This window comes from Lipotes vexillifer, unplaced genomic scaffold (assembly GCF_000442215.2).
Source record: "Lipotes vexillifer unplaced genomic scaffold, Lipotes_vexillifer_v1.1 scaffold1756, whole genome shotgun sequence".
Classification (NCBI taxonomy): domain Eukaryota; kingdom Metazoa; phylum Chordata; class Mammalia; order Artiodactyla; family Lipotidae; genus Lipotes; species Lipotes vexillifer.
This window is the reverse complement of record NW_006770307.1, coordinates 178,034-203,475: the sequence shown is the minus strand read 5'-3', so window position 1 is coordinate 203,475 and position 25,442 is coordinate 178,034. Positions and strand designations below refer to the sequence as shown.

Here is a 25,442-nt window from a genome sequence, read left to right as displayed (position 1 = left end):
AAGTTCATTCGGGTTTTTCCGTACGAACTTTTTGGCCAGCCCAATACTTTGGAAATGGTTGTTCATTACTGACATTATAGTGAGATTTCAGTGGGTTTTATTGATTTTTTAAATAATTTAAACTTAATGTACAATGTATGGCATGATCCGGCTTCACTCTAGCTCTCTAGCCCTTATCATTTGCCATATTCCTCTCTGCTCTTTCTGGTCTAGAAGAACATTCAGTCCCTCTTAAATACTATGCTTCACCCTACCTCAAGGTTTTATGTGTACGGTTTCATCTTTTGCCTAGTTAACTTAGTTACTGAGTAGTAACTAATGTCCTCACTAGACCGTAAACTCCATGTGGGTTGGCTCTGTTTGTGTTTGTTCCCTTTTATTCCCATGGTCTAGCCTAGGGCCTAGTACATAGAGGCTTTTGATAAATATTTGTTGAATAAATTATTGAATGACTTGAGAATAAAGTATGGTTATGTGACAGGGTATCAGTATATTATCTGTCCATGCAACTCTCTATCCAGATGCTTCACTTTTGACCAGCACCTTATAGTATCCAAAGCACTTTCGCACACACTATCTCTTCGACATATAACTTTGGCTGGAGGGGTACTCTATAAATATTGAACCCATTTTGCAGAAAGGTTAAGCTATTTTCTCAGATTCACACAATTAATAAGAATGATAATAAGGAGTAGATCACAAATTTTCTAACTTTAAAAATTTCTGGTCATCTTGGAGAGTTTTTTATTCAGTATAGTTGAGGGATCTCATAAATAATGGAATTGTAAGTTAAGTTCCAAGGTTTTTGTGTCTTAAATATGAACAGTTGTACTCTTTGAAGTCCAACTTATTATATTGTTTTAACAGAAAACTTTTATTTTTTGATAAAGGAAGCCTTAAAAATGTCATGCTGGTTTTGGGGTATAACCGGAAGAGTATTGAAGGTATGCAGCATCAAAAAGGTAATGTTTAATAGGATACTGTATTCCAAGCAGAGTGCAATGATGTGAATGATTATAACATATTATGTGTTTATACATTTACAGTAACTATTACATATGCTATAAAACTTTAGGCATTTTTAATTGGTAGCTTCTTTATAGTGCAAATAATTTAGATATAAATCTTTAAAATTAAGTTTTAGTTATTTAGCAGTGTTAAGTATTTATTTTTCAGGTGAAATAGAGATATCAACCACTATGAAATGAGAACTAGCTCAAACCTAAACTAAATGTGGATATTTTTCCTTACATATTACCTATATCCATATTATGTCTGATTTTGAACAGTGTTTGAAAAATCTTTATTTCTTTCGGAAAATGAAGTATTATAGGTTATTAAATGTCCACACTTATTGAAGTTTAATAGTTATAGAACAAAATACATTACAGAATGTATTTTAAACATTTTCCAAATGTAATTTCTTATAAATGGCAATAATTTAGTACATTATTTACATATACATCACACACACACACACACACACACACACATACACACACACACACACGTTTGTCCAAGGCAACTAAATATAAATTAACAAAAAGTAAAATAAAAATGTCTCATGGCAGATCTTTGAAACATGATTTGTTTTTTAATTTTCTAGAGATACAATCCTGCTTGTCTGTTTGGGACATCAATCTTCCACATGAAGTGAAAAATTTAGAAAAACATATTGGAGTGAGAAAAGAATTAGCTGAGAAAATGAGAAGAATATCTGTTGAATAAGAGGGATCTTGGAAATCTTTGTCTTTGGATGGGAAAATTGTCTTGTAAATATTCTTTTAAAAATGTTTACATATAAAAAGGGTATTTCAGGGCTTCCCTGGTGGCGCAGTGGTTGAGAGTCTGCCTGCCGATGTGGGGGACGCGGGTTTGTGACCTGGTCCGGGAAGATCCCTCATGCCGCGGAGCGGCTGGCCCCATGAACCATGGCTGCTGAGCCTGCGCGTCCGGAGCCTGTGCTCCGCAACGGGAGAGGCCACAACAGTAGAAGCCCATGTACCGCAAAAAAAAAAAAAAAAGGTATTTCCACTACTTGCTGTTTGCTAATGTGTATATGAAGGAATGTTTATAGGTTTTATTTTGTAAAAATGTATAAAATTAATGTTTCTTATATATCCTAATTAATCTTGTGGATTAAGTAATGAAAGGAAATCGAAAAAGTACTTAATTGCAGTACTCGTAGTGAAATTTACAAAGTGGATAATTTTTTGTTTTGTTACTCATAATGAAGGTAAACTATTTTACATTCTGTGATTGACAGGTCTATTGCTGGACTACTTTCTAGATATTCTATAAAACAATAAAAATGTTAGGACAGTTTTACATGTAATACATTCCTTCTTAGATTGCTTTTAAATGAAGTTATCATATATGCTTGTAAATATTCAGTGAATTTGCACTAATAAAGCCCTTTGTTGGGACGTGAGTTCTTTTTGTTCCTGATGCAAGCAGTGCATCTCATACAACTTCACTGTATCTAAAGGAAAATGCCATGAAACGTGCTGATAAGAAACCAACATATTGTCAAAATCCTCCTCTCCAAGAAAGACATAGCCACTCTCTTTTCCTATATTACAACTCTGCCTTTGAATGTGGAACCCTGAAGTTTTATAATTGGTGTAAATAAAATGTTCAGTCCTTCAAGTGATATTTTTATGTTTTAATTTTGATTATAAGTGCTAGGCGAGACCACTGGCTACTTGTTCCTAATCTTCTTCACTCCAAATGTTTCTACTTTTCTTCTTCCTAAATTTGTGGCCCTGCGAATTCTACATCATTCAGGTAGAAACTATTTTCAAAGTTATAGAATTCTACAACTCCCACCAAGACCATTGGGACAAGAATGTAACATACCAGTTTGCTGAAGAAGAAAGGAGCTTTAGCTATAATGGTACCTGTTAACCTAGTCTTCTAAATTATACTTAAATTGTCTAAATAAATTCCCATGGTAGGAGTATCAGGTCTGAGTACGTAGGTAACCATTTAAGTGTCATTTCTGCTTTAAGAAAATACATTTTTGGTAAATCTGTTGGCCCTGGCCAATATTTATAATTTCAAACAACTCCCTATGATAGGATAACTAGCCCATTTAATAATCTCAAAACTGAGAATATTATTATATGAAGACTAAATTTCTTTATATTAAGGGTAATTAATAAATTCTTAACCCTGAAAGATTCTCCATTTTTCAGAGGACCTATATTTTAATTTGTTGTGTAGTTCAAAAAAAAGTCAGAAATGATGGAGCTATTTGTTCCTGTGATATTTCTCATTGTTACTTTGTATTCATATGCCAAAGACAACTATGGAGAAATAGGTAAATGAACATTGTATTTAAATGAAGCAATAAACATTTTTTAAAGCATGTTTGTGAATTTTAAAACTCTTTGTGATTATGTTTTATTTTTCACATATAAGTCTGTAATCCATCTAAACTTTGTATTCATCTGTGTATGTGACATTCCACTATAGGAGTTGTTAACTGAAGTATTCTCCTGGAGCTTTATTCAATTTTTTATAGTACAACCAGTTGTCAGGATCTCGGGATAAAACCCAATGGGCATAATGTATTCTATTTTCAAATTCTCATAAAAATTTTCTTAAGAAGAATGGTTCACTCTTGAGTACTGTTCAAAAAATAAGACTTTAGAGCAACCGATTTATTAAAGATATAGTCATTTAATTTTTTTTCTGATTTGAACCCTAGTGTAAACTGCTAATCATTATCAAAACGTAAGCATTTATCTTAACAGAAAATATACTTTGGGGGAAGTTTAGATATAAAGGAAAGGGAGCTTCTCTGAATCAAATTCTGGCAGGCATTATTGATTATGTGTGAACTATTTATTTTTCATCTGGATGATAAGACATATTGATGAAACAGAACAGAAGTAGCAAAAAAGATTGCCTTCTTGTCAGTTCTATTGCTGCTTACTGATTTACTTTTCTATCCTACATTGTTCTAAATTCCATGTCGGCCTATTACAGCAAGGGGATTTCCTCGTGTCAAAATGAAAGTGGTACTTGCAAAGAGTTAACAGGATTTTTTTCTGCATTTACTGAAATAAGCATATTAAGTGCAACTCTATTAACTATGGACATACTTAATTTTTTAATATGAAGTTCAGTGTAATTGATAGGATTTATGATTTTCTCTCCTCCAATGAATTGCCTGTGGCTGCTGATTTCCAGATGGTACATCCTTATTCTGAGCTGGGTAATGTTTTGTGTACAGAGCGGAGTGAGATTGCTCTGATTTTTTGTTGTTGGGGGGTGGGGTAGGAGTGGGAGTAGAGAGAGCGGTGTGGTTGAAGATCATCCAATGAAAACTCTTCTGCCTTAGCACAGAATTATTTTTTCTATGTAATTTCCATGTATTACACTCAACATCTCTTTGCTCCCTTCCCCTCCTACAATATGGGTTTTTAAAAATTTTATCTGTTTCATATCCACTATGTTTGAGCTACATTACTGGCTAGCACAATGCTCCTGGCACATAATTATATATGGGAAATTTAATTTGGCATTCAAAAGCTTCTATGAATTTCTGATAATTTCTGGACAGTTCTTTCTTCTTGCAGTAGGAGATTATAAAATAAATGAGATCATTTCAGTTTTATGTGACTAGAATTCTTGAATAAAGGTGGGAGTATCTTTGTTTAGCAAGAGAGATTTTATTTCAGAGATGAACATAAGTTCAGCCACATACAATAGAATGTCTTCACTGATATATATTTATTTCAAAAGTAAACACAAGTAGTAACAATATGTAGCAATACCCTTAGTGAAATGTTAGTCTTTTAAGTCAACTCAATCCCATTTTCATAAAATGCCCTCAATTATTTTGTACATTTTGGTGTTCCATAAAGATAATTAGTATGTGTCAATTGCAGAGAAATAAGTTGTCCTTCATCCATAACTATTGACATTTTACTCTTTACCTCCACTTTTTGGTTTATTGACTTAATAGTAAAGAATATGGTTCTCCAGGTGTTGACTTACTTTCTCAATGTCATGATATAAATTGGTCTATAAATTATTTAATTGTTCCTTCAAGTAATTTTTAGATTTTCAAGGTAATGTAAATAGGAAGAGAGAAAACTGATATAACTTGAAACAGTGACTGAAGGAGATTTTTACAGCAGAATTGCACATAATGGAAAAATTAAAGAAATAGTCAACCTGTCTTCAATCCCTAGTTAAAGGCCTACCTGTCAAAAACATGTAGAAAAATCTCCCTTGAAAGTGTACACACACAGAAGAATTAATCTTTTAAAATTTCTTTTTTCGTTCTATGTGTCAGATTCAAAAAATTTGTAGAAGTTAGGAGATGTGCTCTGGGCTCCTGGGCCTGACCCCATCTCCTTGTGCCAGCCATGTTGCTTAATCTTTCTTCATGTTAATGTCCTCAGATGTCAAAAGGAACAAAAATACTATCATATACAGTTGTTGTGAGAAGCACATTCTTATCACTTTTATCCCCAAACCTAAAAGAACTGTTAGCTGCTTTATATTTGTTGATGAGAGAAAGGTGAATTTTGACATCTGAAGCTGGTAGACGGAGCCAATATTCTGCTGATTATTCATTCTGCTGTGTTACTTGAGTGACAGACTAAGGCCTCTGGATTATATATCATGGGTATCAGAGATCGAGAAAGCTAGTAATTTGGCATCCTGTCAAACTAATACTTTGAATATTTGCTTAGCATTTATTTAGTGGAAGCTGGGAGAAAACTGACTTTGTGTTAATAAAAGTAATATGAAAACAAATTGGCTTTGGTTTTGTTTCCAGTTGGCAATGATTTGGAGAAGTCCATCTGAAAACTAAAACTGAAAACTAAAAAGCCTAGGTAAACAGAAAGAAAAGATCTGGTAAGATGGCATAGAAGTATCAAGCTGAAATTAAAGTGAAGGTGAAGACAAAGACTTAAGCAGAACACCAAAGCTGTTTTTCTTGTGAGCATTTGCTGATCCTAGTGAACATAGTGGCAGTTTTCTCAGCTTCAAAAGGATTGAAGGATAAAGGACAAATCCCAACACACTCCAAGGTCAGGAATCAAATATAGACAGGTATTCCCACTGGGCTGGAACATGAAGGGATACGTCTCAGTGTAAGCGAGAAGCAGAACTGTCCCATCCTCTCCCTACTGGGGACAGCAAGCTTCTGGGAAGGCCCATAAGTCATCCTTCCTGGAGTTAAAACCCAAATTCGCATCATCTATATTATTTTTAAAAAATCACCCAAGCTATTAATTAAATGAAAAATGTTTTAAAGTCCTTGAATTAGCTAGGGAGAAAGCAAAGTCTTTAGATTTTGTTAGATATATATGTATATATTGACAATGTATATAGTGTCAATTCTTGAGTACCCACTAAAAGAATAAGTACAGAGTATATAATTCCCAAACTAGTTGAGGGGGAAAAAATAAATTACAAAATATTTTTCAATCCAAATGAAAGTAAGAAATGACTAAATAGAAACAAAAAAAGGGGACTGATAAAAAATATTTCATAGGTATAAAACCTAATGTAAGCTTAAATAAAATGTAAATGAATTAAATGATCCAGTTGATAAGATTTTGAGACTTGATAAAAAATAAAAATCCATCTGTGCCTTATGTGATATGTCTAAAATTTAAGTATATTTAAGTGTTGAAATGCACATATACAATTAATAACCAAAGTGAAGCCAAGGCAGCAGTATTAATGTCAGACAAAAAACTTTAAGGCAAACATCATACCAGAAATAAAGAGGATTATTTCATAATGGCAAAATGTTTAATCCACCGTAAAGACATAAATTTTAAATTTATATGCACAATATGCATTAAAATTTATATAAGCACATGTTCTGAAATATTGGGTTGACCAAACAATTCATTTGGGTTTTTCCGTAAGATGGTATGCATAAATTAGCAAAACTACAAGGAATAGTTAGACAACAGAGTGAAAGATTTTAACATACCTCTCTCAATTATAGATGGAGCAACTAGACAGAAGAACAAATGAGTGAGGGCAGAGGTTTGAAAAGCAGAGTGAATAACTGACATGATGGACATATGAAGAACATGGCAACCAATATCTTTACCATATGTGTTTTTTTTTTCACTCTAGATATTATATTTAAGTATCTTGAATTAAACTTATACATAAGCTCTCAAAGTTACAAGTTTATTTTGTAATAAACTTTGATTTAAAATGTCTTAGTTTCAGGTGTATAGCAAAGTGATTCAGCTATATATATACGTGTATATATATACACACACACACACACACACACATATATATATTATTCTTTTTTAGATTCTTTTCCATTATAGGTTATTAAAAGATATTGAGTATAGTTCCCTGTGCTATAAAGTAGGTCTTTGTTGGTTACCTATTTCATATATAGTAGTGTATATATGTTAATCCCAAACCCCTAATTTATCCCTCCCCCCTTTTTTTTCAAATGCAAAAAACATTTACAAAACTGACTATAAAAGGGCCCGTACGTCATTAAGGTCATCATTTAATTTTAAAGGGCTGAAATCATACAAGTTTATTCTCTCACAAGAATTGAATTAAATAAAATCAGTTGCAAAAAGATGTCACAAGCGAGATTCCTTGGCAAGCAGACTCTGAGATAGAAATTATTGTGCAGGAAGTTCATCAGTTTGTGCTCCCTGAATCACACGTGGTTGGGGGAGCAGGGGGGAAGCAAGCACAATGGGCAAAAGGAGAAATTGGGTATTGTCACAAACATAACAGGGCCTCAGTTAACCTCATGGAGACCTGTGAAGCTTCTACATTTGGGTTGTCCTAGGCTGGGGTGAGGGCCCCAGGCCAGTTATTAAATTTGGGATACCTGAAGAAGGCAGAGTAACCTTGGGCATTTCAACACTTTCAGCAGAGGCATCTCTAGGAGCAGGCTGTCAGATAAGTTTACAACCTTCCCAGCAACTGGGGGAGTGGATCCTGGGTGGCAATGAACAACATCTATGGTTGATAACTAAAATTCTGATATGTTTTGAAAGTAATAAATACATGTGTAAACAATCAATTGTTTGAGTGAATTTGTTAATTCTGGTGAAATTGGGGTGAGGTTTTGAAGGATTTATAGGGACAGAAGACATAAATGAAGTCCTGCCCAACATGGGGAGTCTAGTTGTAGATTCACTCCTCAAATAAAGCTGTAACCCCAAAGAAGTATACTCTTTGAATAAAGGTAAACCAGACCTCACTCACCCCACAATTTGTAGCCTCTCCCTCCAGGTAAAATTGTGTTGGTGCTGAGCATAGCAAGGTGGTTATAAAAGAATCTGAGACATTGTAACTCTGAATTCGTAATAGATTTACAGACCAAATTTACATGACATGTGTTTCCAAAAAACATCAAGAGACTATTGAAAGCTCTTCCACTGGTATTAATTAGGTACCTGGAAAAAGAAAACTTACATATTCTCTGGAGGAATAGACATTTATCCTTTCTCTTAATATAAATAACTTTTTCAAGATAATAAGCAGTGTACAGTTTAATAAACAAAGCCTACAAGAAAAGAAGACAACACGAGAGAGAAGCTTCAGGATCAACTCAGAGGCTGTCTAAGAGTCCAAATATTATTGTAGAATTGTGAAACAGAATCTGAAACAAAGATAAACTTGAAAATTTCTTCAGGGGTCAGGAAACCATAATTATGACTAAGGAGGTTTGTAAAAGAATCAAGTGGAACTTCTAAAAAGGAAAAATATAATAATTATAGTTAAAAGTGTCATAGATGAGCTTAATAGCATTTTAGACAGGTGAACAAAAAGTTAATAAACTTGAAGATAAATCAAAAGATTTTCTGTAACGCAGCAGGGATAGCAAAATAGATCAAACATATATACTGAGTAGTCAAGAATCTTGTAGGATGGAGTAAGAATTTCTCACATTTGTCTGATTGGACTATTAGAAGAGGAATAGGGGAGAGGTGTGTTTGAGGAGATAATGGCTAAGAAATGGCTAGAACTGATTAAAGATACCAATCTTTATACAAGAAATCTTGAGAATCTAAATTAAGATAAATTAAAAGATATCTCCACATAGAATGCCAAATAAAAAGACCTGGGTGATTCTTACAAACATTACACTGAGTGAGAGAAGCAAAACACAAAGAATATACACAGTAAGCTTCCATTCATACAAAAATGAAAAGAAAAACTGAACTCTTGTTTAAGGATGCATAGATGGATGGCAAAACTATAATCAAGTAAAGAAATGGTGATTACAAATGTCAAGAGAGTGATCATCTCTATAAAGGAGGAAAGGAATTATGATTGAGAAGCAGGCAGGTGGGGGATTCTAGGATGCCGGAAAATGTTCTATCTCTAGACTTAGTTGTTGATTAGATGGGGGTTTGTTGTATAACAATTTCTTAAATTACACATTTATATTTTATTTACTTACTCATGCATGTTATCTCTCAATTTAAAAAGAGGTCACACTAATTACTTGCAGTTAATGAGGTAAAATTGTCCTGAAAACATTTGCTAAAAATTTTCATAAATTTCTGGAGTTCTTCTTATCTCTTTTGGTTTAATTTTTTTTTTCCCCAGCCTGTCAAGTGTCAATAGGGCATATGGTTTGATAAGGAATAAATGATTCATAGATAATGAAATGTATCACTCATTTCTAGTTAACATCACCACATACTGCCTTACTCAGTCTTAACATTACAATTAAGACTATACATGTAAAATAATTCTGAACTTTTAAGCTTAGAGCATTAAGACATACTGGAAAGTAGAAAAGCGTAGCAGGTTTGGGGCAGATGATTATTTCATTTTTGACATTTATTTCAGCTTCTTGTAAAACATACAGATGGGAATGTTCAGTAGGCAGTTGTGAATGCTGATCCAAGACTCAAGAAATTATGGGTCAAAGGCAGATCTGGAAGTGATCTGTTGAGAGGTCATCTGTATTGGTTTGCTAAGGCTGCTATAACAAAGTACCAAAGAGTGGGTGGTTAAACAACAGAGATCTATTTTCCCACAGTTCTGGAGGCTAGAAGTCTAAGACCAAGGTGTTGACAGGGTTGTTTCCTTCTGAGGGCTGTGGGGAAAGGAACTGCTCTAGTCCTCTCTCCTTGGCTTATAGATGGCTATCTTCTCCCTGTGTCTTCAGATTGTCTTACACATGTCTGTTCAAATTTTCTCTTCTTATAAGAACACGAGTTGTATTGGATTGAGGCCCACATTAATGACGTTTTAATTTAATTACCTTTTTAAAGACCCTATCTCCAAATATGGTTATGTTCTGAGGTACTAGGGGTTAGGACTTCAACATATGAATTTTTGAGGGATCACAATTCATTCTATAGCACCATAATTTAAAAATGTGAAAGTGTGAGATGGCCAATGAATAGGGTCACATTGGAGAAAGAAGGCTCTGGAACACATCTGTATTCAGAACAGACAGAAGGGGACAGCCCAAGGAGGAGACACTTTAAAGAAGGAGATGATCAGTGGAATCAAGAGACAGAACATTCAATAAGGATCTATCAGGACTGAATACGGCAAATAAATGTGTTGTTGAAGCCGTCCATGGTGACCATTTAGAGGACAGGGTTTATAGGGTGGAAAGCTGATGGAAGTGGGTTGAGAAGTATGCCTAACTAAGAAGTGCAACAAGAATGAAAAGACAGCAGTGCATGTTAAGAAGCAGAAGAAAGCTAGAAAGAGGGAATTGATACAAAAAGTGGGGTGAGGGGGTAATTTTAAAGGACAAATGGTAGACGGATCTTTAAAAATATGCTTTAGATTGAGCACAAGAAACCATTTCAATGATACAAATGCAGAGAGAAGACATAAAGCTATAGTCAGGGATATGGTTTACTATAAATCTCTTTATCAAGAGAAGGCCGGTGTTCAAATTCCTTTTAAAATTTTATTCAGAGAAGTTGACATAATAGCTGTAGGTATCAAGGTCACTATAATAGCCTACTCAGAACCCTGCAAAATTTCTCATTTACTCTAAATCACTATCTGAAAATCTGTTCCAACATTACCAGTTTCTTCTGCTTACTAAGTATTACTCTAAGAAAATTTGGGCAAGTTAAATTGGAGGTGGTAATTTACTGTAGAAAATTATTTATTGTCTATATCTAATGCTAAATATTAGTTTAATTATTTATATAACTTTGAATAATATTTATTTAAAAATTCAGTTGTATTATTTTTTTGGTATGAGTCTTCCCATATAGTAAAAATTTTCTAATTTTCAGACACTCAACTTTTGAATATAATTTCAGGTAATAATATATGAAAGTAGCAAACTTGTTCCACAATCCAAAGAGACACTGTTTAACATTTTCTGTATTTGCTTCTGAAATAAACGTTATTGATAAAACAAACTATCTTGCCCATTCTGATGCTATTGTTCTTTCAACTGTTGACTTTTCCTCTGGCAGTATATCATTATGTGTACAGACAGTTAAGCCACATCCTTTAAAATCAAGAAGGAAACATTTGACTATTGTTCTTTTTGTTGGATGTGCTTTTAAGCTATGTACCGTAGTTATGCAGTGTATGTTTTAGCATTATTGCATGGTTTTATCCAAACAATATACTATTACAAAAGAGTTAAAGTGCTTAATTTCCTTGTAAAAAGGAGCTACATAATGAGATGCTACAGAACAAAAATGAGTCTACCTCCTAGAAAAATTATTTTAAGAACACTATTTAACATTTGCTAAGTGGATAGTTTTAATTCCTTTAGAAATACTTTTCCTCTTATAATATCAGTAACGGATACTTTGAAACTTTAGAAGGTAAAAAAGAATAACCTGAAGTGAAATCCTAAAAGGAGTGGGTCTGAGGAGGAGAGAGAAACTAGGGTCAAACAAATGTGGTTTGTAGCTTACATGCTTGCATGCATAAGCATTGAATTATCTGGTTCTCAATGAAAATTGAAAAAAAAAAACTCATACCAAGACCACATATATAAATATAGTTTACTGGCATTTTATTGTCATCTTGACTTTTAGTGCCACTGTAAACCAAATTTTATCTATGGTTATTAACCTTATAGTGAAAAAATTCTAGGACACATCTTAAAACTTTGTAACAATTTTTCACTACTAGGCAAATCTGAGTTGGTGAAATCAAACAAAACTCTAATACTGTTAGCATAGCATTTTCCCTGTGTCATTAACTGAGAATAAATCTGGACTAGAAGTTTCAAATGGCGGGAACTTTTTCTTAACCATCAATATTTTCTTTGTTTCAGAACAATGTGTCTAACTGAATGCCTGCTATATTATGTTGAAGTAAATCTCAATATAAATAGCTTCAGTACTAACACCTAATTATGATTATTATTTTTGCCATTGTTATTTAATGTAATGTTTATTTTTGAGCCCCCCAAAATTATTCATTAAATCATTCATTCAATATTTATTGAGTGCCGAGTATGTGCCAGGTTCTTTTCTAGGTACTGGGACTCAGCAGTGAACAAACGACATGAAGATACTTGTCCTAATTGAATTTACATTCTAGAACTAACAACAGACAATAGTTAAATGTATTAAACAGATTAAATCAAAATATATACATTAGATGGTGATGAAAACTACGGAGAAAAAATCAAGCAGAAAGAGGGGAGAGGGAAGAAGTGCCATGGGGTGAGGTTTGTAATTTAAAGTATTCAGGGAAGGTGTCCATGAGAAGATAATATTTGAGCAAAGATTTATGAGGTGAGGGGGTGGTATTTAGGGGAAGAATTAGTAATTGCATAAAAGTAAAAATAACTTAGAAGAAATTTAAAAGTGCTTTTAATTTACTTTGAAATTAGAATATTAATTTTAATTAATATTAAATTTAATAGTGTAAAAATAGTAATAGTGACAAATAATTATGTTATCTAACTATCTTTCTGGACATCTGTTTAAAATATATGCAAATTATCCATAACTTAAATGTTTTACATATAGAGAGGCTTTAATTCTTAAGGCTAAAGTCTAATTATAACCCTGAAAAGAGTTATTCTGGAGGAAAATAATTATAACATATAGAAGTGGACGCTAGCTATTTGCAAAATATGTCATTAAAACTCCAGTTTTAATAAGGTGAGCGAGCACAGTCTGTGGATAGCCGAAGAGAGAGTATTCCAGGGAGAGAAACAGCAAATGCAAAGGCTCTGACGTGGGATTCTGTCCGGTGAGCTTCACCAAAGGCAGCAGAGAGGCTTCTGAGGCTGGAGGAAAGAGGGTAAGAGCGAGTTGGTAGGAGGTGAGATCAGAGTTGGGACTGATGGAGTGGGCCTTACAAATCCATAGAACTTGGGTACAGTCGCCAAGGAAGTAAAGTGGCTAGAAAAAAAGAAGAGATTCAAATTTGAGCCTCCAGACCCTCATGTTAAGAGGTCTTGTAGATGAGAAGGAATCAGCAGAAGAGGGAGTAACAAATGAAGCAGGAAAAAACTGGAAATCGCAGAAGTCTGGTGTACTGGGAAGGAAGAATTGATTAACTGTGTTAAATGAGGTTGAGAGGTCAATAAAATAAAGACTGAAAACTGACCATTGGATTCACAAAAGAATCCAGTGTCCTTGACAAGAGCACATTGTGTGCAGTGCTGGAGTGAAAACAATGGGAGTTAGTCCATTCCGAGAGAATGTCAGGAGCCAGAGTCAATGGGCACAGGTAGCTCCTTTGTGAAGTTTAACCATTAAGGGCGGTGGAGGAGTGGGAATAGAACTGGAGGGAAGTGAGTTCAATAGCTAAGAATAACAGGTTTATTGAGATATAATTCAGATACCATAAAATTGTTTGTTTTATTATATTTATTCATTTTTTTAAAGTAAAGACAAATAACAACATATATTTATATGGTTGGGAGTAAGCCAAAAGAGTAGGGCAACCTTGATGATACAGATAGAAATGAGCAAATTCCTGGCATGATGCTCCTGGATGGAATCCAGTACAGAAATGGGAGGTCAAGCTTAGGTGGCAGCACACAGTGTTCATCTGTATTAATAAGAAGGTCGGCAGAGTTCAGGGTACAAATACCAGTAGGTGTGCTTGCATGGGGATGTAGAGTTTCTCTTTTGATGGCTTTTATTTTCTTAGGAAATTTAGAAGTAAGGTCATTGACAAGAGGGAGGATGGGAAGAAGATATTGGCTATTGGGGAAGAGAAAAAATATGAAGCAGAAGAGCATAAAAGCAAAGGGACTACAAAGTATAACTGACTGTCTTAAGGATCCACTTGGGGTAATGAATTTAAGTGAGACAAGATAGCATGACGATGTGTTTTTACCCTATCATGTTCATCTGCCTGGTATAGGTAGGGAAAAGGAAAGAGTCTAATTTAAGCCATGGTTGTGGTTTTGCCAAGCAAGTATAGAGAGGGTCAAGGGAACTGAGGGTTCATGCAAGGGAATGATAATGATTGACCACAGACTTTAAACCAAGGAAGAAGGTACTTGAATTGTTGAGGGAAGTGAGGGTGAATGAAAGGTAAATAGGCTCAATGGATTATCGTTCTGAGTGGGAACAAGTAGATCGTTATAATCACACTACTAGAAGAAGTGATCTGGAAAGAGAGAGGACATTGAAATATTTGAAATTGCATTTGACCTTATTCATAATGCATTTTCCACTTGGAATTCTTCCCTGATTCTGCAAGTCCAAGCCTTGGTCCAGCCTTTAGACCATGAAACCATGAAATTTTCCCTGATTCTCCCAAGCTAAAAGAAATCCTGCCTTTCTTGGTACATCTATAGGATTGCCTACTAAACCCGACTTATAGAAAATTTCTACTGTGTATTCTTAGTTTCCCCCAAATCCTCTAGGTAACTTAATGTTTCATTCTGGTCTCCTACATACCTAAGCCCACAGTCAAGCACATAAAAGAATAATTATGGGGCTTCCCGGGTGGCGCAGTGGTTGAGAGTCCGCCTGCCGATGCAGGGGACGCGGGTTCGTGCCCCGGTCCGGGAGGATACCACATACCGCGGAGCGGCTGGGCCCGTGGGCCGTGGCCGCTGAGCCTGCGCGTCCGGAGCCTGTGCTCCGCGGCGGGGGAGGCCACAGCGGTGAGAGGCCCGCGTACCGCAGGAAAAAAAAGAAAAAAGAATAATTATGTCATAATGATCACCTGATAAATGGGTGCTCCGGGACCAAATCTCCTTCACAATGAAGTCATGTATGATAAAGTATGTCTTAAGTGGCAGCAGTAATGGTAGCAATGTTCCCTCTTAACTATACTTTTAATTTCTGTGTTGGAGAAAAGTCCTCAATGTACAGTATTTATTTGTGAATTATTGAGACAATCAATAATGGGTTTTGGAAAAATTATGGTCTGTGAAGTCAGTCCTTTGTTACCTCCCTCTCTGTTCATGGCCTGAACAGCCCTCTCCTCAGTGCTCATGTGTCTCCTGTTTGTCCACTCTCCAGGTCTCTGCCCCACAGGGAAAAATCTGATACTTTCACTGATGTCAGATTAAAAAATGCCTGGGCTTCAGTAAATGTGTTACCTTAAACAGGAAAATGAATTTTAAATATTTAAATCTGTGGAATTCTTCCCACTTTCAAAATGATTTAAGAATTCAGTAAGTAGACTAAGGAGATCCTCTGGAGCAGGGAGCACGGAGTACAAGCATTCAGTATTTACTGAGGAGGCCCTCGAAGAAGGCAGGCATCGCTTTTTCCTTTAGATTAGCAGAGGCGTGAGTGAATAAAGAAGGAAAGGGATGTTTGGCTACTTTTTCCCTTTCTTGGGATTATTCTGCTTTTCTGGAGGGAATAAAGACTCTTTTCCCTCTGGCTACTGAAGTCTTTGCTTGGTAGTGACTGGGAGCAGATGAGAAGCAGATGGCATCATCAAAACCATGGAGTCGGCCCTTCTAGTTTTCAGGTCCAGCTGACCAGTATCAGGGATTCCTCTAATTGTCAATCCCCTCTACCTTGCTCAGCACAGACTGGATCTTCTCTTAAATCCTAATTTGAACTTGCTCCCTCTATCCCAGAACATTTACATATATAATTTATGGATGGCCTTTTCTATTCAATTTAATTTTTGTCCTAAAACATTTTTTCAGATGTTCTCATTTTTATACATTTTCTACTTATATATCTGAGTATAAAGTTCATGGTAAAATGTATATTACTGGAGAATTATGTATCCTTGTGAGTAATAAAGCAATTACTGTAAACATATTGCACTTAAATATGTCTTAGTATGTCTATACTTATGCATATACCCTATGTGATAGCTACATATTTCTCTAAGGAAATACCTAATAATATATCGATAAGTAAAGAGTTCTTTGTTTCAAGGTAGGTCAATGTTTAAAATTCATTTTCTTGTTAAGGGAAAGACAATTACAATATTTAATCACAGTATTTGAGTTTCTTGAGGTGTTAAGACTTTTGCAATGATCAATAGAATACAGATAAATATATATCACTGGCATATTTGGTTTTTAATCCTGAGGCTTTTAGTTCCTGCCTCTGCTGTTTGCCTAGGGTGGCAAGAAGGCATGGTCTGTGTTTGGTGTGAGCTGGACTTGATTCAAGATAGAAGATGTCACAGAAATAAGACACTAAACTGGCTTGAGATGGATTTCATCTGGGGCATGCTATGATATTTACTTTTGCCCTGTCATCACTAACTTTACCATACCTAGCCCATGATGAAAGACGGTGGTATGTGTGGGTATAAAAACTCCAGTTACAGGAGCCCTTGCAGATCTGATTCTCCACCATGACTGTTCTTCATTTCTAGGTCCCAAATCACCACCATGAAGTTGATATTTTTGTATTTGGTTGTGGTACTTTGCACCTTCTGCAAAGGTAAGGGACTAATTTAAAAAATCCTTCCATATCTTGATAGATCCATGCATATATTTGTTTAAATGTTTAGTGTTCTGTATTTCAAATATTTTTCCTCCTGGGAAATCTTTCCTACACCAAGAGTAGGACAATAAGTAAGAAAATTGGATTTGCATTTTATTAGGTATTATTTCAGGTTTTACAAGCCTGTCTTAAGGCAATATGTATATCTGTATCTATGTGCTTAGAAATATTAGTGAACAGGTTTTTGATGACTCTGTCTTGAACTTGCATCTACCTTAAGACTAAAGACCCACACTGGTAATTTCAGTTTTCACAAATCATAAAGTTTCATCAATTAAAATACTGGTTCATCATCAAAAGAAAATTTTGTAGGGAGAATATTTCTTAAACAATAGAAAGTCAATTAATTAACTTCTAGAATTAATTGAAAGATAAGATCATTAATGAATTTTAATTAAAAATTGAGCAAAATGAAAAAAATCTTTAGAAACAAATGTATTTCTTGCCCTTTAGGTTTGTTTCTGAAAAGGATAGGAAAACAATAATATCCAAACATAAGGAGAAAGGTGTGAAAAAGAGAGGAAATTCATACTATATCTAAACTTAAAATCTATTTTCTAAATTTGGGAGTAGGAAACATTTTGCTTCTCTGTGAGAAACCAGAATAAAGAGGACTACAATTATTTATTTTGATTAAGAGAAAACATTCCTATCCTTAATCCAGATACCTGGGAAATTGATAGGTCATTAGAAAATGATTATTTCAAGTAATGGTGACTTTTGTAATCTTATACAGCACTTTGCTGTAATCTTTGCTTCTATTTTATATAAATATAAATATTCTTTGCCTATACTTTGCATAAATGTATTTCTTATGTCTTAAGTAACAGTTCACAAACTCACTTCAAAGCATTTATTAAATGATATATCACAACAAAATGTGTTTGTATTTGCTAAAGTATGCTAAATTCACCAGAGAACTGGAGAATATTTCTAAAGTAAATTCCTAGATATCCATGATAATTCTGGTAAATGATTATAAATATTTCAATAGGATTTCCATAGGCTGGTTATTTACTAACAAAATTCAGGTATTTTATGTATTTATTTATAAGTTCATAGTCAGAAGTAAGGAATATACCTGAAAAACTGCTCTTTGCAGAAATTCCAAGTGCCTTAGTTGAAATGAATTTTTATTGCTCTCAGTCAATAAGATTTATGATCCAAACAGATTCCCTTCATTTTCAGTAGGTTATAGGATGGTAAAGAATTGATGACTGGAAGTTACAGAAGACAGATATTTAAAGGGCATACATAGAATCAGTCAGAAGAAATATTTGTATTGTTTCATCAACTGTAAATGTATAGAAAGAAAGAAAACTAATAAATAGCTCCCTGGCTAAGTGGAAAAAATCTTCAGTGATACAAGAGGTAGCTTTGGCGCAAAATGGATATGCAAAATCAGTTCTTATTTTATTCCCAGGCTATTTTATCCTCTCAGTAGAGTAAAATCTATACAATTGTCTTTTTTCCCTTTTTTGTCTAATTCCTTGCTTATGAACACATTAGTCAGAAAATGTTTAGGGAAAATAAAGTGAAATATAGATCAGAAAATAAACTTCACATTGGCATCTGTAAAAGGTTTGAAAAAGGTATAAGTATAAATAGTATGAAAAAGGTATGAAGTATTAATTAATATTAATTAATTAATTTGTGAGTCTAATTTATTTGGCTACATATATTCCCAAGAGTACATTGATGTTAAAAACTTTAAGTATGTTGATAGGTAAATGTATTACTTATATATATATATATATATATAAGTGAGATTTATTAAATAAGAAAGCTCCAAAATAATAAATTAACATTGAAATAACATAATGATTAGATACAAAAAGTAGATTGCTTATAATGAATTTAAAAGAAGAATGGAAACAACAGAATTAATCTCATTCTCTTAAAAAATATGCTATAGAGAAGTACAAAATGATCTGTTTTCACTTTTTTTCATTTTTATAGATGGGGAAGCCCTATTTTATAGGCTAAACTCAGGTCAGTATCTTTCAGAAATTAATCTTCACTTTGATATAGCAAGGTGTATTCTGAGCCCACTTTTGGAACACAGAAATTTTTTCCACCATATTGAGATATAATTGACATAAGTTTAAAATATACAATGTGATGGATGATTCAGTATGTGTATATATTTAAAATGACTACCACAGTAAAGTTAGTTGACACCTCAATCACCTCACACAATTATTTTGAGTGTGTGTCTGTGGGTGTGTGGTGAGAACAATGTAAGATCTACTCTCATAGCAACTTTTACGTACCTGATACAAAATGGTTTACTGCAGTCACCATGCTGTACATTAGATCCCCTGAACTTATTCATCTTATAACTGGAAGTTTGTACTTTTGATCAAGCTCTTCCCATGTCTCCCATCTTCAGTCTCCTGGACACCACCATTCTACTCTCTGTTTCTATGAGTTAGATGTTTTTAGATTCCACATAAAAGGGAAATTGTATGGTATTTGTCTTTTTCTGACTTACTTCACTTAGCATAATTGTTACCAAGTCCAAGCTCGTACTGCTCACCGCAAAACAGGCCAGAAATTGAGAGACGAGTTGTTGGGGTAAGGAATAGAGACTTTATTCAGAAAGCCAGAAGACCAAGATGGTGGACTCATGCCCCAGAATACCTTCTTGCCTGAGTTAGAATTCAGGCTTCTTTTATACTAAAAGGGGAAGGAGTAAAGTCAAACATTTCCTGGTTCCCATCAGCCTCTGGAGGGGATGTGTTAATTTCTTCCTCCCTGAAGTCATTCACAGGTGGGCCTGTTCAGGACGTTTCTGGTGAGCTAAACAAGGGAAACAAGGGTATTTTAACTTAGTGCTCATTACCTGGGTGGCAGGGTCCCCAGAGACAGGCCATTATGTATAATTTAAGCTTATAGGCAGCATCCCTTTAGTGATTAATTTGTAATATAATACAAAATGTTCTTCCCTATTACATAATGCCCTTAAGATCCATCCATGTTGCCACAAATAGTAGGATTTTCTTTTTTATGGCTGAATAGTATTCCACTGTGCATGAGATATAGATATATACATATATCTATATCTCACACTTTCTTTAGCCATTCATCTGTTGATGGCCACTTAGGTGGTTTCCATGTCTTGGCTATTGTGAATAGTGCTGCAATGAATATTGGAGTGAAGATATCTCTTTGAGATAGTGATTTTATTTCCTTTGGGTCTATACTCAAGAGTAGAATTGGTAGGTCATATGGTAGTTCTATTTTTAATCTTTTGAGGAACCTCCATACTGTTTTTCATAATAGCTGTACCAATTTACATTCCCACCAACATGGAATACAGAAAATTGATGTATTCAGTTTTTATACATACTTGATTTTGTGAATGAACTACCAGGACTCCTCACTCATTTATCTCACATGATTGTAAACTACTCAAGGGTAGGATTTTTGATCTATGGCTGCAATGACACTCAGTATATGTTTGTTTTGAATTAATAAAATAATTCAGGATCATTGATAAATGATTTGTTCTACATTCAAATATTTTCTATATGAAGGTAACCAAACCCTCTGCAAGGTAAACTTTCTGAAATGAACCACAGAAGGCCTATCTTCAAATCCAGGGAGACATGGGACTTCTGAACACAGTTTAACCTTATTTTGAGGGCATAAAAATAAATGCCAATTATATTATATACCATTCAATGATGCTCTTGGGATTTGCTGATATGCGTGTGACAGTTGGACCCTACTCTAGAGATAGTTTCTGAGTTTCTATGTTTCTTCTTAATTTGCCTTTCTTTCTCCTCACTTATGTTGAATATCTAGCTTTATATCTTTATAGGGTCGTTACGTCTGCTTTTAGCACTCAGTTCCAATTCTTACTGTCTTCAGTCTAGTGTGATGAGAACACCTTTGATCCCAGCTCATTAACCTCGTATATGTTGTAAGGGCATGCACTCTCTGTGAGACACCAAGGAATTTTTCCGGAAGGGAAAATTTCACGCATGGGTTTTGTGACATCTCTATTTATTGCAAGGGGGTTTAGGGATGACTCCTGATTGCAACCTACATTTCAGATAGCTAGAATTTTCCAGGTATTTAACCTATATGGGGAATGTTATTGTATAATTTTTCTTTAGAGACAATATTAAGTGTCCCCAAACCCTGTCTGTAAACCATTTCCTCTTATCTTTTGGCTAAATGTGTGTGTGTGTGTGTATAACTATGCACAATTTAGTTTTGGCAATGATTTTTCAGAACACAAAGGAAGCCCTTTGTCTTTTAAGCAGCTCTATTTGCTGTTTGTTTTAATTTGCACCTATATCTCTCAGATAGATTTGCTGACCATAAGTCTTGGATTTCCCAGAAGAGCTCCAATTTCTAAAACTTTATCTTCATATCAGACCATATGCTTTAACTTTTTATTTGAACGATATAGTCAGTTTGTATTTAGGAAATTTGTGAATTTTAGAGCATAGAGAAGCACTAAAAAAAAGAAACCTGCAATCCACTAAGTCCCAAAATAAAAATGTTACCCAAAATGTTTTTTTTGAGGTTTCTTGAATATACAGTTGACCAGTAACTTTATGCAAAATTCTATTGCCATTGTTAAGTATTTTATTTCATATAGTTATTGAGAAAATTCTTTTGGAGACCAATGCTTTGATGTATTTGATAAAAATATTTTGATGTCTCTAAATCTTTCTTAATATGTGTGCTTGTATGTAAATCATGCCATTTGTTGTAAAGTACTCATTCTTATTGTGTGTTTTTGACTCTGCTATACTTACTATAGCTTGACAATCTTGCAAATTTACATGCTATTTATTTAAATATGAAGAAAATTCACATTGATTCATAATAATAACAATCCTGGAATCATCTGTAAGTTGTATGTACATGAATTTTGGTATCCAGCTGTAGAATAGAAATTGTAGCCATTTAATTCACATTAATTAATTTTAGTTTATACAGTACTTTTGTCACATGAAAAACTCTTTTAACTAACTCTTCTATATTTCACCAACAGAATAATAATTTATCCTTTGAGGCACCTTTTCAAGTCATCTAAGAATTATATTTTGCTGTGTTCTAATTCATGCATCTAGTCTGACTCTATAAACTGGCTGGAGCATTAGTGCAGCCATTCTCCTTTATGGGTCTGGTCTGGAGGGGTATTAAGATACCATGGTCAATGGATAATTACTATATTCATGCCTGAGTATTGACTCAGTTAGCAGATGTATATGGGAACACCTCTCAGGACAAGAACTGTCTGCAATCAAGATTCACTTTGTATTGGCAAATCTATTTAAAAATCTATCAATGACAGCAGTTCTCCCTTTTTTTATTCACATGATAAAATAGTTCAAAGCAAATCAGGTAAATTACTTTGTTTTCTTTTCTTATGCTATTTATGCTAAATAACGATAGAGTGGCAGTGCTTTTCTTTGGAGACAGGACATTTCTTCCATGGAAAATCATTAAAACACCTAAAATGAAATATTCCTTATTAATACAAAGGAACATACCATAGTGTGTTTTAGCATAATCTGGGCCAGCCATTTAATATTTAATCAGTATTTATGAAGGTGGTGACCTTTGAAATAGGAAACTACTCTGGTCATGTGCTTTTAAAAAATTTCTTAAACCTATGAGAAAAATGTGAATGTAGATTTAAAGTTTTACTTTCCTGTATTTTTATTGACAGAACATGCTTTTATTTTGTATTCTGCAATTAATTCCTTACTGATTTATTTTTAATTAAAATAGATCTTAGTTCCAATAGTTTTACTACAGATTTCTTTGAGCAACTGAATAGCTATGATTATTACTCATTATTTTGGTACAGCTGGAAACTAGGCCGCTATTACCCATTATTTGTTTTCCCCCTCCACCAAATGAAAAATAAACCACAGAAAATGAACACTACTTTTATGGAATTTTTCTTAAACCTAACGATAGGGGGCTTCCCTGGTGGCGCAGTGGTTGAGAGTCCGCCTGCCGATGCCGGGGACACGGGTCCGCGCCCCGGTCCGGGAAGATCCCACATGCCGCGGAGCGGTTGGGCCCGTGAGCCATGGCCGCTGAGCCTGCGCATCCGGAGCCTGTGCTCCGCAATGGGAGAGGCTGCAACAGTGAGAGGCCCGCGTATCGCAAAAAAAAAAAACCAAAAATAACAAAAAAAAAAACCTAACGATAGGATTTTTGTCAATATCAATATAGATTCAATTTGATTCTGGTGTAATGTACACAGCAATCAAATAGCCCAAGATTACTTTCATATATTTTTTCGATCTCTCTTTCTACAACCTTAATACAATAAAATGTAATTGGCAAATATTTCCTTTGAGGTAAAACACAAACTGAAAATAAGCAGCAGGTCCACTGTCTCATGAAGAAGTCACCTCCTCATAACCACAAACAGGACTCATTAGGTTCTGTCACAATGGAATAGCAAGAGCTTCTCTACTTCCTCATTCAAGAAGTTAGAATGAGACAAGGGAACACTTGGAATTCCATAGCTCTCTGAAAATCCTCTGAAACTATGAGCAATTGGATTTATTCCTTTGTCGCTCAGGGAACCTTCCAGGTCTCATTGAGGAGGGACCTGAGGGTCTCTAAAACTAGAGCTGCATTGGATGAATAAAAATGCCAAGCAAGGAAGCCCCAACCAACCACCCAACCCAGCCAACATAAAATTGGACAAACTCCAGAGCTATGTTAATCCCACAACCTTCATTCCTAAAAGGGACAAAGTCTCACATATCTGAGAAAAGGATCCATAGGCCACTGTAGTAGTTTATACTTTTGATATTCATAAATTTTAGACAACATAACTCATTTATCACCATTACTTTTTTTTTTTCCGGTACGCGGGCCTCTCACTGTTGTGGCCTCTCCCGCTGCGGAGCACAGGCTCAGCGGCCATGGCTCACAGGCCCAGCCGCTCTGTGCCATGTGGTATCTTCCCGGACCGGGGCACGAACCCGCGTCCCCTGCATCAGCAGGCGGACTCTCAACCACTGCGCCACCAGGGAAACCCTAGCACCATTAATTTTAAAATCCCCCCCTTCCACACAGCTCACTCATATTCTCCTCTCTGATCTGGCAGTTTTTCTCCATAGGGTGGGGGTGGAGGAGCAGAATTATGTCTATTTCTTTATTCTATTCCATTCTAAGATCCAAAGTATAAGATAACTCTTCCAAAAATTTGTGCAAAATGTATGCAAAATATAGTATGACTTTACTCTGAAATAAGTACATGTATTTTACCTACCTTTGAGCTATGAACATATTTTATTTATCTCTAAGAATTGTATAAGCAATTTGTCTTTAAGCAAGGTGAAAGCAGTGTACCTCTTGCTTAAGAGAAAAGGGTTTCTTAGCAGATTTTACCACCTGATCTTGGGCAAGTTGTTCAACCTTTTAAAAATATCAGTTTTCTCATTTACAAGTGAGGATTAATAATAGTACCTACCTCATAGGAGAACCATTAAAGAGATAAGGCAAGAGTTAAAGAGTAAGAGTAAGAGAGTTAAAAGAGATAAGGCAAGTAAGATACTTTTACACATCTAAGATGTGGTACATACAACTGGCCATTACTACTGGTAACCCCAATGGCAATATTTATATATTGAATAAGTTTTATATAGTAAAATATGAGAAGGATAAAATAGTTAGTAGAAACAAATATGGCACACTGGCTAAGGTACCAGGCTATTCATTTCAACAACAGAATGAAGAAATAAATTCAGAAGAAATGTTGGTCTAACAAAATGAAAGATCTAATATATCTGTGAGAGGAGAGGTATGATGGATATAGTGAATACTTATCATGAATTAAATAAGTGAAATAAAATGAATCTGCATGAGTTTGATGTGACAAGTTTGGTGAAGAAAATGAAATATATTACAAGATATGTGGCTTTTGACTGTTGACTATTTATGTGCCAGACATGTGAGAGGTGCTTTCATCTCATTTAATTCTTTTACTTAATTAATAAATATATTATGAAGTAGATATTGTTTTATCCTCATTTATTATGTACTCTCAGTTTAATAGATAAGGAAACTTTGTCTCAGAAATATTAAATAATTTATACAAGGACAGGTCAAGGGCACAGCCAGGGTCAAGAATAAAAATGAATGTCTACATAGCATATGCATAAATAAAAAGAAAAACATCTAATTAAAATGTGTTTTTTCTTCCACCTTGACAAAAATATATTTGTGACAACCTGGAAGGCCTGATTCCAATGCAGAATTTTCAGATCACTGGAATTCAACCCAAGAATGCGATGGGCAGTACCCTTGCCAATGTTCCTGTCCCATTGCTCTTTCCATTCCTTGCTTTGTCACACACATATTGGGATACCCTAACCTGCATGTCTCTACTTTTCCTATAAAGAGCCACCTCCTGGCCATCCCCCCAGGCCTAGGGGTTCTCATCCCTGTGATGTGGTCTAACCTTGGAAAGACAGTCTTGAGAAAGCTGGTAACATGCTTGGAACTACAGGGCCCTAGGGCCTTAGTATGATCTACAATGGAGGAGGGAAGATGGTCCTGGCTCTGGGT

The 25,442-nt window shown here is 34.8% G+C and overlaps 1 protein-coding gene across 1 annotated transcript in view; it reads left to right on the top strand.

Annotated features, from left to right (window-relative positions):
• Positions 1-1,811, top strand: part of LOC103083523 (leucine-rich repeat serine/threonine-protein kinase 2) — a 43,732-nt gene extending 41,921 nt beyond the window's left edge. The window contains exons 18-19 of the mRNA XM_007446064.1: positions 891-962; positions 1,607-1,811. Coding sequence (XP_007446126.1) covers positions 891-962; positions 1,607-1,728 — 194 coding nt within the window. The 3' untranslated portion in view covers positions 1,729-1,811. The remainder of the gene's footprint in view (positions 1-890; positions 963-1,606) is intronic.
• The last annotated feature ends 23,631 nt before the right edge of the window (positions 1,812-25,442 follow it).